This window comes from Hippichthys cyanospilos, chromosome 17, assembly GCF_059441005.1.
Source record: "Hippichthys cyanospilos isolate Australia breed blue-spotted pipefish chromosome 17, RoL_Hcya_1.0, whole genome shotgun sequence".
NCBI classification, from domain to species: Eukaryota; Metazoa; Chordata; class Actinopteri; order Syngnathiformes; family Syngnathidae; genus Hippichthys; species Hippichthys cyanospilos.
Window position 1 is genome coordinate 16,719,285 of NC_142385.1, and position 17,896 is coordinate 16,737,180.

Consider the following 17,896-nt stretch of genomic DNA (forward strand, 5'->3'; position numbering starts at 1 on the left):
GGAAATAATACAATAAATGTATTCACTCAAATGAAAGTTTTTGTTGGGTAATAGAATAGATCTTAAAGATAAATCTTTTTTTGTCTATTTGAATGGCTCCTGTTTGAATTGCGAACCGTATCTTGGGATCGGACAGCCATATGTGTTTTTGTATTTTTGTTTCTGTCTGAAGCGAGACGTCCCTCGGCCCGGGTGGAGCTGTGCCGTTTTCCCAGGAAGCACATTGAAAGCGTCCCCGCCCAATGTTGTCGAGCGGCGCTCTTGGACCCGAGCGCCCGGGACCAAGAGCGCCCGCCCCGCAGTAAAAAACAAAGCATAAAGTCCTCTCCCTTAAGCCCGCCCCTGGCCTCGCCCCCGTCCGGCCGCCGCCAGCAGCCGCCGCTCTCTCTTGGTGGCGCCGCCCCCCCGCACCGAGTGGGCGGGCCCGGCAGCGGCTCGGCGGCGCGGAGCGCCTCCAATTCCTCAAAGTCCTCGGAGAGCTTGGCCGAGGGACGACCCCGTGACCGGCTGGACCAGGTGAGTCCTGCGCACGCACGCGCGCACACGCACACACACGCACACACACACACACACACACAGGGCTGGAATCGCGAGTTGGGCTTTCTGTCAGACTGAACTCAGAGGCCGCCACAATTTGTTCCAAAGAGAGACCGGACCGGGAGCGCCCGCCCTTTCCTTTTTTAGCCCCTGCTTATTACTGCCCTTATTGTCCACGTTATTATTCGCTCTATTGTGTGGAATGCAAGTCTGCTCGGGGAAGTCAACAGATGAGGAATTTCTTTGACTCCGCGTATGACAACAAAACTCTTAGATTACTCTTATATTTTGGGCCCACCCCCAAAAGATAGAAATGAAAGAAGAGGACCGTGACTTTTCTCTACCCGCTCGCTTGTCTTTGTACGTGCCGCTCCTTTTGGGGATATTTGGAGTTTTGTCAGCGGCTCGACCCCCACCGCGCCTTCCGGTGCGCTTTATTGTCACAGAGGGGGGGGGGGGGGGGGTCGGGGTGACTTTACGACCGACTCAGCAGCGGCGCCGGGAAAGCCGACACTTGTTGGCGGCCCGCCGCTGCCTTCCAACCGTCTCGCAATGGTTTGCGAATGGAACGAGAGTTTGTTAGCGTGTCGCGAGGCTCGTGTCGATTGCCGCGCGAAATGATGTTGAAATGGCGTTTACCAGACTCGTAAAGGGCCCGGTGTGGTTTTTGGGCCACATTTGTCCCGGCCTTTTATCGCGGTTGTTTGCAAACGCCGCTAGCGCGTCCTATCTGCTCCTAGGCAGGCAAAGGGAAGTCAAGCTGTTGAAACAGGAAGTAGATAGCGGATGTGCCTTTGCTTCTTGTTCTCAGCGGCTTTTATTTTTTTGTGACTTTGGCGGCCAGTCTGATGTCGGCCTCTCTTTTTGCGGGCGGATCTTGGACTTCCTTCCTTGGGCGACCCCTGACGCCGCCCTCGCTCTCCACCCGACCGACGTTCCCTCCGTGAAGGCGGGGGGCCCCCGATCCTACACCGGCGGGGATGTGGGCCCAGAGGCGGCTGGCGCTGGCCGGCGTCACGGCGGCCTCCGTGCTGTGCGTCTACTTCCTGTACGGGAACCTGGAGGCCCCCTCGGCGCTGTCCTGGGACCACTTGGGATTCCCCTGGAGGTCGGTGGCGCACGGCGCGATCCAGCAACTTTGAAATGGGACCCGTGAATAGTGAACCCGTGGTTGAATAATACATTATTTGTGATTATAAGCCTTTGGGGTAAGGGCTCTCAGCTATTAGCGTTTCTTACGATTATTAAAAAAATGACATATTTATGAAATAGTTTAATGAATACAATTTCCGATTTCCCTTTTTGAGTCACAAGTGAAGCAATTTTTCTTACGCAGAAGAATGTCTCATAGTAGGTGGGGGGAAAAGATCATTGAAACAAATGTAACTTGAAGATGAAAAATCCGGTCACGGCGCCATGCGCGCGGCTGACCAACGGCGTCTCTCTTGCAGTCGAGCGCGAGATTCGGCGCCGGCCCCGTTGCCGGCGCTGGGGCGTGGCCCCGCCCCCGCCGGAACCGCGCCCACGCCGTCCTCGCGCAAAAACTTAACGGCGAAGCCGAGCGAGCCCTCCTTCCTCGGTGACGCTTACGCCGACGAAGACGTCCCGCCGCCGACCGTGAGTGCGGATCCAATCGCGTTTTCTCGATTGGAAGCGGGCGACGGATGCCGGCCATTCCGTTGCACTTTATAATCCGCTGCGCCTTCGATAGCAAAACGGGCGTTTTCATTTTTGGCGGACCAAAAAATCTAAACTTTGTCGTCATGTAAGTTTCATGTACGTTGCGTTTCAGTTATAAATGCGTGTCAAAGCCAAGGCCGCCACGTCATTTTAGGTGGTCGGCGACTCGCCGATCCCACTGAAGCGTCTGACCGGATGCAAAAAATAACCCAACCGGGCGTCGAATCGTGTCGGCTCGCGTGGGGTCGGCAACCGTCGGGCGCTCGCCTCCATGACGACGATGTCACGTTCCCCGTTTCAACCGGGTCTCTGTGCGCGCAGGGCTGCCCCGACGGCATCCCGAGCCGCCTCCCCGGCTCCTACGCGGCCGGGTTCTACCTGAGGGGCGTCCCCGTGCTGCAGTGGTCCAAACACGCCACGCCCGCCCAATACCGCCGCCTCAGCCGCTACGCCGGCGCCAACGGCTGGGGGAACCTGGACTACCAAAGTGGGTAGCGTCGCCTTCCTCGAATCTGGCCCTGGCCTCCGCCGCGCCGTTCTCTTCGTCGACGTCGGAAGCGCCCGAGGCGCCGCGACCTCCGCTTAAGCCGTTCCTTCCTGCCCGAAGTCATGAGTTTTTCCCGAGTGGAGCCGCAGCCCCCCGAAAATGCTCCCTTAAAATCAATGCTTTCAAGTCCTAATTCAAAACGGCGACAAATACATATTAGAATGACATTAGCGCCTAATAATCCAAACGTGTCAAGAAGAATAAAAGGCCTCCCCAAGCCGCATTCATTGTAGCGCTGGACAATTTGAACGCGGCGCGCGCCTACCCTCCGTCCGGGACGGGAACGCTCGTCGCCGAGAGGGCGAAGGCTCGTTATTGACGCGGGGAGAAAAAAAGGTCGGGCGCTACCCGACAAAGGAAGGGTACAAAAAGAAGCCAGCGCACCTTTATTGATTCAGAAAAGAATGGGCCAGCGAACGTCAAAGGGCAGGAAAAGCTCCGAGGAGAACCGGTCTTACAAGTTGAGCAAGTGCTATGTCCCGTTTGACTCTGGGGGCCGTTCTAGCGCTGTTTATTTTGGCCCCGCAAAAAGAGGAAGAGCGCTTTCCGCGCTTCCAGGAAGCGCCGGCATCCGTCCGAGTCTCCGCGTTTCACGTCGAAATCGCTCGAAAACGCTTTGCGGTACATGGGGCGAGCCCCGGGGGCAAAGGTCAAGTTGAAGAAAAGCCTCACGCGTCGGGCTTGCCGGGAAGGCCTCTCGCGCGGAAGCTTCGAGCGGCGGGCGGAGCCTTCCCCGACCGCCGTCTTTTTGTCCCGCCCAGCGCTGTCGGACGCGCTGGCGCTGCTCAACGGCTCGGCCAACGGCGCCATGTTGGACGACTGGGAGCGCCGCGCCAACGGATCTCGCTGCGTCAGCTGCGCCGTGGTGGGCAACGGCGGCATCCTCAAGGACTCCGGCAAGGGCCCGGAGATCGACGCCCACCACTACGTCTTCAGGTGGGCGCCTTCCCTCCTCCCAACAGACTCAAAGCCGGTTATCCGGCTCCGTTTTTTATGACGTTTTTTTTTTAGCCTCGCGCTCAGCAAAAAAAAAAAAAAAAAGCGCTAATGAAGGAAACGTAACCCCCCCCCCCCCCCCCCCCCCCCCCCCCCCAGTATTAAATATTAAATATTTCCTTTGCCGGATCCGAACGAAGCCGCAAAATCCCGCCGTAGTTCAAACCAGCTACGGGAGGCGGCCACGTCGCCGCTCGCTCGCCGCTCGCTCGCCGCTCGGGCGCCACCCAAACAAAGTCCCGGCGGCCGCCGCCTTCGCGGGGAAAGAAAGGTTCTGATGAAAAGGCTTTCGGGGCCCAGGACCAACGGCGCCATCCTGGCGGGCTTCGAGGCGGACGTGGGGGCCCGCACCACCCACTACACCTTCTCCACCAACACGCTCTTCAACTCCATGAGGAGCTACGCCTCGGCCGGCTACCGGGGGCCGCCTCGCTCGCAGGTGAGGGCCTCCCCGTCCCGCCGACGACAAAATGCGGAACTGGTATAACGGTGTCATGAATACAATTTCCGATCCCCCCCCCCCCGACAGGAGACGCGTTACGTCTTCCTGCCCGACCACGACCGCGACTACCTGCTGATGAAGGCGGCGGCCCGCCGCGCCCCGGTGGAGCGAGGACGCGAGCGAGGCAAAGAGTGAGTCGGGCGCCCGGTACCGGATCGACCGGCACCGGTTTACTCGGACGGATCTTGTTTTTTGGCGCCGCCTCCGGCCGCTCTCGGTACGACAGTCCCAAACGGACGTCCTATCGAGAGACGGGTGACGAGCCCGCCACTCGCGAGAAAAAGAAAGCTTCCTTTGAAATCATTTTTCTTTTTCATTTTCCGCAAACTTTTCATTTTCCGCAAACTTTGTTCTCAGCCCCACGTCGTACTTCGGGAAGGACGTGACGGCGGCCAAGCTCAAGATGTACCACCCCGACTTTATCCGCTACCTCAGGAACAGGCGAGTCGGCCCCGATCCCGCTTTTGTGTCTTTGCCGCCCCCCGCCCGTCTAAGTGCCCCCCCCCCCCCCCCGGCAGGTTCCTCCCGTCCCAGACGCTGCGGACCAAGCACAGGAACATCTACCGGCCGTCCACGGGCGCCGTCATGCTGCTGGCGGCGCTGCACAGCTGCGACCGCGTCAGCGCTTACGGCTTCATGACGCCGCAGTACAAAAAGTACTCGGACCACTACTACGACCGCGCCTACCGCCCCGTGGGCTTCTTCGTCAACCACGACTTGAAGATGGAGATGGAGCTGTGGCAGCGGCTGCACGGGGCGGGCCTCATCACGCTCTACATGCGCCCCTGAGCCCCCCGCCGCCGCCGCCGCCCCGCCCCCTCCCTCCGAGGGAGGCCTCCCCGACTTTTTCTTTATTTATTCTGGCGCGTTTGCGCGCTCCGAAGCGGCCGGAACTCGGGCTCCTCCTCGCTTTCCGCTGAGCCGGAGTGTTTGGGGGCCGGTCGTCATGGCGACAGCCGGCGGTTGCTAGGACAGCAGCGCCTTGGAGCGCTCGCGACAAAAGCGCCTCCCGACTCGCCAACAATGCAAGCTTTCAACAACAACAAAAACCAAGTATATTTACTCGTCTTAAATCATCTTTGTCCTTACGTTCTTTTGGTACTTTCTTTTCAAAACAGCTTTTTTTTCAATAAGCAAAGGAAAATTTGTCCTTATTTCCTGGTCGATTTTGCTCTGAACATATTTGAAATGTCCGACACCACTTTTGTGACTTACTGGGAAAGATGTCTTTAAAAAAAAAAAGAATTAAAAAAAAGCCTGTTGACACAAAAGCACGTGTTTTTCCCGGTCCTCCTTTTTTTTCTCCTTCAAGCGGCATTGCGAGTCACACGAGCAAGAAAGAGACAGATTAGAGGGAACAAAGCCAAAATGGACCGGCGTCATCTCAGCGTGACTGATCATATTTGCAATCATCCTGCTTTGCGCGGGTTAAAAGCCCAACTGAAAAGAGAAGCGCGAGTCAAGCGTCCGGTAAATGAGTAACCCAAGCGCACAATAAAAACGCTCGTGAGAGGCCCAAACGCGACGTCTGTCGCAGAGCAAACAGTGAAAAAGAGTACTCGATAAAGGTCAACTTGTAAAAGTTGTCAATTCTAACTTGCTAAGTCGATCCCGGATAACACAGCCGACTTCTTTCGGGCGAGAGGTAAGCAGAGCCGCAGTTGAAAGCGCTGATGACGGATGATTTGGCATGACTTTTTTTTTTTTTTTTTGTGCGGGGCTGGTCGAGGTCGCCGCCTAGCGGTGGCTGCACCTCGGCCGCCGCCTAGCGGTGGCTGCACCTCGGCCGCCGCCTAGCGGTGGCTGCACCTCGGCCGCCGCCTAGCGGTGGCTGCACCTCGGCCGCCGCCTAGCGGTGGCTGCACCTCGGCCGCCGCCTAGCGGTGGCTGCACCTCGGCCGCCGCCTAGCGGTGGCTGCACCTCGGCCGCCTTACGTGTGTCGCTTTTCAAATGACGTCTGTTTGGGTTTGTTTTCTTCCTGGTTTCGCGCGTGATTCTATTTATGAAATTGATTATTTTTGTCAAAACGCCGCATTCGTTTCTTGGAACAAAACCATGTTTGAATGTGTTTTACCGCGAGATTCAACAACCCATTCTCTTAATTAGTTATTCAGACAATAAAAGCGCTAAAAAACAAAATGAGATTTGTGATTCGTTGACTGTGTATTATTCTTCGTATTTGATGATTCGTCCGAGCTTCACGGAAATGTTTTGACGTCGCGTGATGTGTCTTTGCTGCCCTCAATTGGTCGTCACGGGCAGCGCAACCTTCAAGCGCTTGTAAGACTACACTTCCCATGCGCGTCCGCGGCTCTCACTGCAATAGGCAATGAGCGCCAACAGAAATAGTCCGTTTATAAAAAAACAAAACAAAGCAAAAGAAAAAAACCGGAAAGGCAGCGGTGTCAGCGGGAGCGGAAGTGACGCAGAGAAGGGCCGCTACCCCGGCCGCTGCCGCACGACGCGCTAGCCTTGTATTCTCCCCAGTTGAAATGGAAGACTTGGCTCGCCCGCCCGGGGCGGAGGAAAGAGTCGCGTGAGCTTTGAATTCCAGGTCGGACTCTTGCGCAGGCCTCGCCGCCTTGTCGCTGTTGTTTAGCGTGTTAGCACTTTGGCGGCCGCCGGTTTCCGTGACCTGCCTTGTTGACGCTGCGCTTGGATCAGCTAAGCAGGCCTCCGGTCCGCTCGGATGCCACTTTAACGCCTCCGCTACTTTGTCCCTATCGGCCTTTTAGCTCACCAAGTAATCTAACATATACTCTTTTTTTAAAATTTGATTTCAAGTCTTTTTTTTTTTCTATCGCCGAGAGGTGTGTGTTATTAGTGCTGCGGCCCGGAAGGACGCGATGGCGTTTATTGTTAGCCGTTAGCTCGCGCGAGTGCTAATGTTCAAGCTAACAGACGAGACGGTGGCAATAACTGTACAAACGCGATGAAAACCCGCAGAATCCTAGCGCGTCGTGTCTTTGAGCTCTCTCGACGACAAGCACGACGGAGCGCGGTGTCGTCTTGCTTTTGTTATGATGCTAATGCGATAGTTTGGTTACGATACACCAATCTGGAAATTACTTTTGTTTGTTTGAGGATTTTCTCTGGTTTAAAAGCACAACAGGCGCATACTACTGCAACCTCGCCGATAGCATAATATAAAATAAATGCTCACGAATGCAAGAAGCTGCAATTATGAATGATTACCGATTCAATCAATGACAATTTTTTGACATCTCCTTGAAATTCCGTTCCGTTCCTCGGAATTTTTCTCTCACAATAGGAAATCTTCCCCGATTTGACTTGCCGTCCGACCGATTAGCATAGTTTCGAATTCAAATGAGAGCTTGTGTTCATGGATCATGCCACAAAAGTATTAACATTTTATATTTCTGCATTTTGTACTAAAAGTCAGGTGCATGCCCTAGTTTTTCTTCGACTTCTTTCTGCTCTTATATCAAAGTCCCAGAATTCCCAGGCTTTTCTTCTTCTTTTTTTTTTGCGTGCGTGTGATCGTTTTCCTCAAAGCTCAGTGAAGAAGGATGGTTTGAGCCCACCGTCACTCCTAATCTTGCAACGGTTCTGCTTCCTCAGAAAAGATGAGCCAGACGCAACAATGACATCCAGATTCGGTAAAACCTACAGCCGCAAGGGAGGAGAGGGCACATCCAAGTTTGATGAAGTGCTGTCCACCAAGAGGGGCACCCTGAGCACAAAATGGGGCGACACCACCTACAAGGCCAAGGTGGCCTCCAAGCGCGGCGGCGCTCCAAAGGGCCCTTCGTTCCCGGACGCTCCCAAGCGAGCCCGGCTCGGCGGGGGCGGCTCCGACGACCCGTTCGGCTTCGACAGCGACGAGGAATCCAAGCCGGTGTCCTCTCGCGGGGGGGGCAAGTCATCGCCCGCCAAGGCGGCCTCGGCGGAAGCCCCTCCGATGGCCAAAGTGGGCCGCCCCCTGGACCCCAAAAACTGGTCAAACCTCCGGGAGGAGGTCCGCGCCGGCACGTTGCAGACGTCTCGGCCGGGCGCGGCGGAGCTTAGCGCTCCCTTCTTCAAAAGCCGCCATGCCGGCAAAGGTAATTTGGTAGGGCGTGGGTCGGGCCTCCCGAAGGCGCCCAGGTGGCTGTCTATCGGCATCAGCCATTTTTTTGCCGTTGTTTCAAAAAGCCACTGCATCGGTTTGATTTCGTATTTCTTGTAGTTTTCCGGAGTCAAAGTCATGGTCTTATTTCGTGTTGACTTGTCTCTTTTGAAGCGGCACCAGGAAAAGTCCAGAACTCGACGGCATCGTCAGAGAAGCGGCATAGTTACGCGTGGTACCAGAACGCCTCAGAGAGCGACCGCAAGCCTTTGGCGCAGACCGCCACCTTGAAAACCTCCGCCAAATCCGAGTCCACCTACAGCTCCTGGGACGCCCTGATGGGCTTCCGGCCGCCCTCGCCCAGCCGGGAGCCGCGCGACCCCGCCCCCGCCTTCTCTTGGACGTCGACGCCGGCGGACGACAAGCTGCCGTCGCCGCCTCGCCTGCAGGCCCCCGCGGAGAGCCGTGACCCGGACGCGGACTTGGGCTTGGACGCGCCCGACTACCGCCGGACGTCGTCGTCCGCATCCTCTCCGTCCCCGCTCGTGCGGAACTCGAACTGTCGGACGTACCGCAGACCCGGCAAGCGGGGCGCTTCCAAAGCCGCGGACTGCGACGTGTTGTCGTGGAGCCCGCTGGCGTCGGGCGACTCCGACTCGGCGACGCCGACTCGCGGCGGTGGGACGAGGGACTATACCGTGCTGCACCCGTCCATCGCTTCCATGTGTAACGTGACCAATCAGGCGGGCGACTCCAAGCAGTTAGCCGGCGAAGCCGCCGGCGCAATCAATGCCGCCAGTTTGAGCTGTGCCGTGGAGCAGCCCGATGCCGGGTGGCAGCACGCCAGGTAGCGCCGTGGCTTTTTCACGCATATTTTACTTGGTTTTACTTCGATACAAAATCAGTTGTACAGTTAAAGTAAAAAAAAAAAAAGTCTTTACTAAAGAAACGTTTGCATTATTCTAAACATCTCAAAATGTCCAAAAGGCAATTTGTGACCTGGACATGAAGCTTCAAACAAGCTCCAGAGCTTCAGAAAAGCAAAAAAAAAATGCATTTGGATTTGACCGAATTCTAATTTTCTGCTCTTTAGTCAGCGGCAGCCCCGATGGAAGAAGGGAACCAAAGCGGACTTGTTCGGTTTCGACGAAGTTGACGCCGGTCAGGAAAACGACGACGACGGATCAGCCAAATACAAACTCCAATACTTTGGTTTTGACGAAACGAGTGACGGCGACGGAGACGGCGCCGGCGGCCGCCGGCCAAAAGCCAAGATGAGGGTCGAGATGGCCGCCGTTGCCGAGGAAACGGCGCCGGTCGCCACGGAGGACTCGCACAACGAGCCCGACGGGAACCGGCGCGCCGCAGAGGCCAACAAAACCCCCTTGGACAGGCGGGACGGCGGCTCACGAGCAGGTCAGATGAACTCCGCTTTCCGTCCTTTCCAGAGAACACGGCGGATGTAAAAAGTCCGCGCACCTTTGGTCAAATGCCCTCGTCTTAAAAAAGGAAGATGGACCGAAAATAACATATGTCAACGAATCTGCGCGAAAATAAAAGGGAAAAAAATAAGGGGTGGGCGAAAAACTAAGAGCTGAATGGATGTGGCGTGGTTGCACAAGTGCAACACGCCCGATAATTTGAAGATGGGACCGTGTTTGTAAAGAAGCCATTACATTCCAAAGAGTGTTGAACGCTTGTTTGTGCACACCTGCCACTGCTTATCAACGCCCAATCAGGTTCAGTGGCTCCACAAGCCTTTCAAAGACTATGTAATGTGGAGAAAAAGGGACTTTTTTTTCCCCCCTTTGTTTTCTTTCTGCTTTTTTCATGTTTTTTTTTTTTGCTTTTTCTGTCCAGTGCGTTTACCTGGAAAACCTCGGTTGCCTTACCCGCCTTAAAAAAAAAGTCCAATACAGTAGTTGTCTTTGATCAAGTAGACTCGAGAAAATTAAAATTTTGCGGAGCGTGTACTTGCAAGTACTCTTGGATCTTTTTGCGTGAAAGTCGGTGTTTGATATGCTAAAATAACAACAGCAGAGATGATCATTTCTGTGATCCCATCGGGAGCCTTTCCTATTTAGTGAGAGCATTAAACTTAACTTTATAATATGCATTATGTGACGTTTTGGGCGTGCTAAGAATGGATAAGGAGTAGATGTGAACACCCATCTTAATGAGGCATGTCAGCATTTGTCCGTGTTTCCCACCAAGCCATATCCTCCAAGTTGCGCCAAGTGGCTTGCGAGCGACGCCGGACTCGTTTTTGCGTTTCAGAGTCACGTGGCGGGCTCTCGGACGCCGTTCCCGCGGACACCTTCGACTTCTCTGAGGACGAACTCAGGGTGGTGGCCGCCGGCCCCAGGAGGCCCCCCCAGACCAAGCCGGCCGACAAGAACCGGGACACCCACCGGAGGATCTTCAGTGCGCAGAAGAAGGTGAGGGGCGTGGGGAAAGGAGCCCCATAGCCGCACGAGCAAACGCGAAGGCTGTTCAAATGATAGCTATTTCTCCTTAGCGCTCCATCCATCCGTTTTCTAGAGCCGCTTATCCTGACAAGGGTCGCGGGGTTGCTGCTGCCTATCCCGGCTGACTTTCAGCGGTAGGAGTAGCAAACGACACCCTGAACTAGTTGCCCGCCGGTCGCGGGGCACACAAACAACCATTCGCACACCTAAGGACGCTTTAGTACGTCCAGTACTGCCATGCGTGTTTTTGGAACGCGGGAGAGATAGAACCCACGCGGGCTCGGGGAGAACATGCAAACGCCACACAGGCGGGCCGGGGCCAGATGTATTTCGACTGGGGTCTCTGAACTGCGAGGTGGAGTTTCCAGGTGGAGTCGGTTTCCAGCGGCCGAAACGTTCAAATTGTAATCCGAGTATATGAAATCAGGGATTAGCCAATGTTCATCGTGAAAAGACGAACATGCCAAAACTTGAAAGCCCCCGCCCCCCCACTGGGGTTTTCATCCTGCCGACGTTCAACTGTCGGTTTTCACTGTTTGAGACATGAGCCGTTTTGGATCGCATTTATATTCTTCCTCCATGTCTTCTACTCTCTAATGGCAGTCGGCCAGTACCTTTGATGCGTTAGCGCCATCGTCTGCCGTGCCGCCCAAGAGCGTTCATTAGAATAAAATCAACGCAATCGGGAAATGGGGATGTTTTGGGGAAGGACCGAGCACATCTGAATATACGTCACAGGATGAAAAGAAGTCTGAAAAATATACAATATCCATGCTATCATCCAGTTGGGACTTTGCAATTAAGCAAATAGCCCCCTTGTCTTAGAAGCCAATTTTTTTTTTTTTTTTTTTTTCAACGCGCGTGCGGCGCGTTGGCGGTCCGGCGCGGCTCATCTTCACACGGCGCCTTTTGTCTGGGCTTAGCGCTGCCGCGCACCCCGCCCCCTCGTCCTCACGCTCGCGCTTTTGTATCTCTTGACAAGTGACGGCTACCGAGCGCACGTTTGGCACCGACGCGCGCGCGTGGCAGCCAAAGCAGAGAAAGGATGCTGGAGGGGGGCCCTTATTTCAGGGGCCACCAACGGCAATGTGCTCTAATCAAGCTGAGTGGACTTTTGGCTCCTCTCGGGCATTTTTTACTCGTTCGCTGCCCTTGCGTTTGGTAATGCCGCCAATGATGTCTGCGGATGAAAGGGGGAAAAAAAGCAGTCTGTCTTAATGGTCTTTATACAAACATTGCAATGACATCATTCAATCAGTTTTTCCTCACACTGCATCATCAATGAAATTGCCCACTGCTATGAGACAGGCGGCGGGTTCACTGTTCATTGCGATTTGTGATTTTTCAGCAGTCTCAGCTCCGCCGGTCCATCGGCGCAGCGCTAATATTTGGCGTTCTTTGAATGTGTGTGTGTTTTGTAGTCTCCCACCAAAGCGGTATACAATGCCCGCCACTGGACCCTGGAGAGCGAAGAGGAGCCCGTTCCGTCTTTCGCGTCCCGCCCGCCGGCGACTCCCGTAAGACGCCGGGCCGCAAGCGCCGCTTTGCCCCCGCCCCGTCAAATCGTCGCCCCCGTGCGTTCCTTCTGCAGGCGCGGCGGCCGTCGGGAGGAGCGGCGTCCGACGCCTCGTCGGAAGCGCGGAAGGACAACGGCGTCTTCAAAGCGCCGCCTCCGCCCCCCAAGGTCACCAAGTGCGTCAACGTTCCCAGCGACCCCTACCGGGACACGGTCACCACCCTCAAGTGCCGCAAAGAGCACAAGGAGGTGCGGACGACGTGTGCGCGTGGATATGAGGGCCTGCGTTGGTGGGGTTTTTTTTTTTTTTCCTCATCAATTTTTTTCCTCGCCCGCCACCTGCGCCAGCTATACACGGTGGTCCAGCACGTGAAGCACTTCAACGACGTGGTGGAGTTCGGGGAGAACCAGGAGTTCACGGACGACTTTGAGTACTTGGCGGCCGGGCTGAAGAGCGGACAGCCGCTCAACACGCGCTGCCTGAGGTAGGGCGAGCGGACGGCGAGCGCTAAGGCTTGTTTGTCTCGTGCTTGACGCCGCCCGCCTGCGCGTGCAGCGTGATCAGCCTGGCGACGCGCTGCGCCATGCCCAGCTTCAGGATGCACCTGAGGGCACGAGGGAAGGTGGCACAGGTCTTCAAAACGCTCAACGACGCTCCGCAGCACCACGTGAGTGCCTCCCAGATCTCACTGCGGTAGAGAGGGGTCCCCAAGCTTTTTATCACCGCAGACCGGTCGCCGCTTGAGATTTTTATTGGCGCGCAAAATTGATATCGTTGAAAAGTAACATTAGCTAGCATATTATGCACGGAAACAAATATTTGGCGTATTATCATAAATGTCAACATTCTTCCAAAGAACGTACAACTTGCAGACACTCGGGCCAGATTTCACGTGTCACTGACGGCGTGTGCTCCCAACAAGCCAAAATGTCATAGAACGGCGGCCAGAGGCGGCGCCCAAAGGAATGAACTGTTTAGAGGGTAAAGCTAATCACATCCAAACATTGTTTGGACCCGGCACTAGCCGATCCACGGAACGTTACCCGTGTGCGGACCGGCGGTGGCGGACCTCTGCGGTAAAGGCGCCCGCAGAGTCTTGCTCTTTGTTGGCAGAGCGCGCCGGTAGGAGGAAAGTGGCACACTGTAATATTGTGCTCCGCAAAACCCTTTCCGGAGCAGCGAGGACGGCCTTTCGCTTGAGCGTTCACGCGCACCTTCTGCCCCGTGACGTCTTTCGCTTGCGCCCGGGCAGAACCTGGCCATGTGCACGGCCTCCCTGATGTACATCCTCAGCCGCGACCGGCTCAACATGGACCTGGACCGCTCCTGCCTGGACCTGATGATCCGCCTGCTGGAGCTGGATCAGGACCAAGGCGGCTGCGAGCCCACGGCCCAGATGAGCGCCCGGGAGATCTGCAAGATGAAGGAGAAGATCCGCAAGCTCTGCGACACTGTGCACAACAAGCACCTGGACCTGCAGAACATCACGGTGCCGCTCGCTCGCTCGCGCGAGCGCCTCCTTGCTCGAGGGTACCCGCCTGTCACCTTTGACCCCCCCTTTCCGGCTCACAGACGGGTCACCTGGCCATGGAGACGCTGCTGTCGCTGACGTCCAAGCGGGCCGGGGACTGGTTCAAAGAGGAGCTGCGACTCCTGGGAGGCCTGGACCACCTCGTGGATAAAGGTGACACTTTATCGGTGGCTTGCGCGCTCCGTGTATGCGCGCGTCGGTCTAACGTGCATTTTTTTTTTTTTTTTTTTTTTTTCCTCCTGCGTGTGGCACCGCAGTGAAGGAGTGCGTGGACAACCTTAAGAGCGAGGACAACAAGGACAAGCTGGTGTCGTCCCTGTGGGGAGCCGAGCGATGCGTCCGCGTGCTGGATAGCGTAAGCGCGCCGGCCATCTCGGCGCGGCGCTTGGCGCACCGAGCGCAACGTGGTGGTGTGTGTGTCTTTAGGTGACGGTGCACAACGTGGACAATCAGAGCTACTTGATCGCCTATAAAGACTCGTCGCTCATCGTATCCTGCGCCAAGTGAGGAGACAGATTCTTTGCGGGGCGCGGCGTTTGAGCCCGCGTCGTCCATAGTCCGCTCACCGTCCCGCGTCTTGCCGTCGTGCCCCGTGAGCGACTAGACCTTTGGCCTGCCGGTTCCGCCGAATGCTTGAGGGCGAGGAAGAGGAGGATGAGGACTTTGAACGTGTCCGCAAAGAGGCGCGGTGTCGGCGGCCCGCGTCCTCTCTCCTTGACCTTCAGCCGCCTGCTCGCTTAATGCCATTAACACGCACAGGCGGTGTCTCCTAATTCTTTAACTTGATTTAACATCCGCTTCCTCCGCCTCCTCATTGTACTCACGGATACTGCGATGTAGAAGTCGGCGGCGTCCCCCGAGTGGACAAAGACAAATATTTGATAGGCCCAGCCCTCGTCATAGTGAGGCACTTCCGTGAAGGACGCTGACGCGGCCGTTGTAATCACGCCGCGTCAGTCAAAGCGGGCCACCTAAAATGGTGTGGCCGGCCAGATCCGCCCCCCCCGCCTCGAGTTTGACACCCGCGGGCTCCGGTAAGAAAATCCCTTTGTAGCGACTAGGGAGCGATCGTGACCAGAGTCATCTTGGTAGTCGCCGATGTCAAAATAAGGCAACGATGGCGAACGCCGATCAGGCGCGCGGCCGCTAACTTGTGGGCTCCTCCCGCAGGGCGCTGCGGCGCTGCGAGAAGATGATCCGGCGCTACAGCGGGGAGAGCGGCGGCGCCGCCGGCGACTCGGTGGTGGCCAAAGCCGTGGAGAACTGCATGAGGGCCGTCATCGGAGTTCTGCTCAACCTGACGCACGACAACGGTCGGCGTGCGCCTCGGCGCGCTCGGGGGGGCGGCGCCCCGGCGGCTTGTAAACGCCCGCCTGTGTGTGTGTCGGTGCGCGCGCAGAGTGGGGCAGCACAAAGACGGGCGAGCAGGACGACCTGATTGAGACGGCGCTCGATTGCGTGCTCAGAGTTCCTCAATACTTTCCGCCGGAGAAGAGGTTCGACATCCGCGTTCTGGTGAGTCGCGCGCTTGGCGCGTGCGCCGGCGAGCGCGTTTTAATGGCGCGCGTTTGCGCGCGGGGCAGGGTCTGGGTCTGCTGATCAACCTGGTGGAGTACAGCGCCAGGAACCGCTACTGCCTGATGGAAATGGAAATGGAGACGGAGGGAGGTCAGGGTCCCTGCGACTCCGCCGTGCCGCTCCTCCCCCAGCACCAGCAGGAAGCGGTCGCGGGCGGCGGCCCGCTCGGCGCCGTCGCCGCGCTGGTGCAGGTACGTTGCGGCCCGCTCCCGAAGGCCGCCCGCTCGCCCGGCCCCTTGAGCCAAAACCCGCCGCGTCCGCAGTTGTTCCTGCAGCGGGAGCGGGCGGCCGTCCAGGCCGAGGCGCAGACGGACGACCTCATCAAGGAGCCGGCCAGGCCCGCCGACCGGAGCGGCGAGTGGCGGGAGACGGGCGGCGAGATCCAGTGGGTGGCCAACGACAACCGCTGCGACGCCGCCGAGGGCGCCGAGAAGAAGGAGGACGACGACGGCGGCGGCGGCGGCGAGCTGGACCTCAACAAAGGTCGGCCGCTCCTGCGCGCCGACGGGATTTTGGACGCAAGCGCCATTTTTGCCATTTAGCAAAAACGCTCGGTGTAAATGGCAAAAGGACGAGGTCTACCTAACGCCGCCGCGTGGCGGAAGCGCCCCCGGGAAGGCCGAGCTTGAAAATGTGACCGTGCCGCTCTTGCAGCTCTGCAGCACGCCGGCAAGCACATGGAGGACAGCATGGTGGCGTCCTACACGGCTCTGCTGCTGGGTTGCCTGTGCCAAGGAAGCCCCGTGAGTCGGCGCGCCGCCGCTAAGGCTTTGCCCGCCCGCGCCGGCGCTGACGCTTTGCCCGCCGCCGTAGATGAATGTGACTACTGTGCGAGAGAACTTGCCTCAGGGGGATTTCTCCATCATGACGGAGATGCTCAAGAAGTTCCTCAACTTCATGAACCTCACGGTGAGCCCTCGGCAAAAGTTGCGCTTCCGCGCTTTGGATCGGGCCGGCCGCGCGCCTTAGCGCTTTTGTCTCTGTCTCCGCAGTGTGACATTGGCACCGCGGGACAAAAGTCCATCGCCAGAGTCATCGACTATCTGGAGCACTGCTAGACGCGCAAACACACGCGTACACTTTTAGTCAGTATTTTCACTTGTCCGCGGGTTGGACCGCCGATGGTGCGACTTAAGCGGGTTTTTTTGTTGTTGTTTTTTGCACGCCCCCTCGTTCATGGCATCCGGGGTGTTACTTATTCCCCCCGAAGAAGATGCTTTTTTTTTTTGACCTGGGTTGTCATGAGGAGGCCGGTCGGGTCGGGTCCGGTCCGGTCGGGTCCGGCCCGGCCGAGTCGGGTCCGGCCCCGAGCGCCTCGGCCCCCGACAAATGAGTACAAAGCAACTCTTGCCAGACCACGCCCCCAACACCACCTTTTCATAAAGGGGCCCGCTGTCCTTTTGACATTTTGGACGGGATGTTTCGAGTCGCCAAGGTCAGCGTGGTTTTTTTTTTTCTGTCTTCATCAACCCTCACGCACACAAACGTTTACAAGAGCTTTATTGAAGAGCGCGGCCGACGCGGGTGCGCACAGTCTGTCCACGCGTTGCCGGGGGAGCGGGCGGTGTCTACTGTTGTGAAATTTTTTACGGCCTTTGTTTTCTCCTCCCGCGTGTGGAAGGCAGGCTTCTTAGGTGGGCGACTGCGTTTGTACCCGTCTTTGCTTACGTGTACATACTTTGAGAAGAATAAAAGTTGCTACTTTCACTACCTGCCGCCTTTCTGTTTCCGGCTGGAAAAAGGACTTTTGGAGTCTGGCTAAAATGGATTCTTTTCAGTCAGGATGGCCACTCGCAATATAATGGTCGAGCTGTTGCGGCGCTTTGCTTTTACTTTGAACATTTTTGTCAACGTTCTAACCGGCGCAGGGACCCAAGGGAAATAGAATGGTTTGACATTTTCCTCACTGGAAAAAATGTTTCACAAAGCGACAAGCAGGTAATGAAGAAGGCCAGCTACTGAATCGTGTCAAATAAATGACAGGCCCGGATGGTGTCATGTGGCCCGCGCAATGCTAATTATGAGTTTCAGGCTAAAAGACCACATTTGCATGTTGTCTTCAGCATTTACAAATTTGGGGGGAAAGGAGTATTTTTTGTTCCCACCCCCCCCTTATAAACAGCTTTCGGAGGCGTCTGATTTCAAATGGGACTTCTGCTGAATTCTGAATCATTTTCATTCAACCGCGGCCCTGAGAGCCGTCCCACAGCAACTGTCAACCACCATGCGGTGTTGGGAAGAATGCATTACAAAAGGAACGGCATTACTGGATGACTTTTTGCTCCAACGCGCTACCGTACAAAAACACCGGTAATACTATCGGTACAGATGACAGTAACGCACGTTACGATGTTATAACCTATAGCCCAAAAAAAGAAAAAGACGCTCCTAAACCTTTCAAATGTGTACTATTGATCGAAGCGGTTGATAACACGAATGCGGTTCGAGATGGCGCTAGTGTATTTTTGGT

At 56.4% G+C, this 17,896-nt stretch overlaps 2 protein-coding genes across 4 annotated transcripts; both read left to right on the plus strand.

Annotated features, from left to right (window-relative positions):
* The first annotated feature begins 375 nt into the window (after positions 1–375).
* On the plus strand, positions 376–5,536 carry st6galnac (ST6 (alpha-N-acetyl-neuraminyl-2,3-beta-galactosyl-1,3)-N-acetylgalactosaminide alpha-2,6-sialyltransferase). 2 transcript variants are annotated; one of them, XM_088438539.1, is made up of 9 exons: positions 376–516; positions 1,487–1,645; positions 1,989–2,154; positions 2,539–2,704; positions 3,526–3,700; positions 3,920–4,199; positions 4,290–4,393; positions 4,620–4,703; positions 4,781–5,536. In XM_088438539.1, the coding sequence occupies exons 2-9, from the start codon at positions 1,518–1,520 to the stop codon at positions 5,049–5,051; spliced, it is 1,374 nt and encodes a 457-aa protein (XP_088294665.1). In that variant the 5' UTR covers positions 376–516; positions 1,487–1,517; the 3' UTR covers positions 5,052–5,536. The 2 variants fall into 2 exon arrangements, with proteins under 2 accessions (XP_088294665.1, XP_088294666.1); XM_088438540.1 differs by lacking the exon at positions 376–516 and having other exon boundaries at positions 1,382–1,645; positions 4,061–4,199.
* Positions 5,537–6,652: 1,116 nt separating this feature from the next.
* On the plus strand, positions 6,653–17,136 carry LOC148410039 (wings apart-like protein homolog). Of its 2 annotated transcripts, none has more exons than XM_088438422.1 (20): positions 6,653–6,817; positions 7,846–8,327; positions 8,507–9,179; positions 9,426–9,748; positions 10,610–10,770; positions 12,222–12,317; positions 12,392–12,565; positions 12,665–12,801; positions 12,873–12,984; positions 13,570–13,806; positions 13,890–14,001; positions 14,106–14,203; positions 14,275–14,351; positions 15,019–15,161; positions 15,248–15,363; positions 15,432–15,617; positions 15,690–15,909; positions 16,081–16,169; positions 16,240–16,335; positions 16,419–17,136. In XM_088438422.1, the coding sequence occupies exons 2-20, from the start codon at positions 7,868–7,870 to the stop codon at positions 16,482–16,484; spliced, it is 3,576 nt and encodes a 1,191-aa protein (XP_088294548.1). In that variant the 5' UTR covers positions 6,653–6,817; positions 7,846–7,867; the 3' UTR covers positions 16,485–17,136. The 2 variants fall into 2 exon arrangements, with proteins under 2 accessions (XP_088294548.1, XP_088294549.1); XM_088438423.1 differs by lacking the exon at positions 6,653–6,817 and adding an exon at positions 6,863–7,006.
* The last annotated feature ends 760 nt before the right edge of the window (positions 17,137–17,896 follow it).

What these genes read in the sequence shown, in the direction of transcription:
- LOC148410039 (XM_088438422.1), top strand. Translation starts at nt 7,868, where the DNA reads ATGACATCCAGATTCGGTAAAACCTACAGCCGCAAGGGAGGAGAGGGC. An exon ending in GGACCACCTCGTGGATAAAG is followed by an intron (nt 14,002 to 14,105) that starts GTGACACTTTAT and finishes GTGGCACCGCAG; the next exon opens with TGAAGGAGTGCGTGGACAAC. An exon ending in CGAGCTGGACCTCAACAAAG is followed by an intron (nt 15,910 to 16,080) that starts GTCGGCCGCTCC and finishes CCGCTCTTGCAG; the next exon opens with CTCTGCAGCACGCCGGCAAG.
- st6galnac (XM_088438539.1), top strand. Translation starts at nt 1,518, where the DNA reads ATGTGGGCCCAGAGGCGGCTGGCGCTGGCCGGCGTCACGGCGGCCTCC. An exon ending in CACTTGGGATTCCCCTGGAG is followed by an intron (nt 1,646 to 1,988) that starts GTCGGTGGCGCA and finishes TCTCTCTTGCAG; the next exon opens with TCGAGCGCGAGATTCGGCGC. An exon ending in GGACGCGAGCGAGGCAAAGA is followed by an intron (nt 4,394 to 4,619) that starts GTGAGTCGGGCG and finishes CTTTGTTCTCAG; the next exon opens with CCCCACGTCGTACTTCGGGA.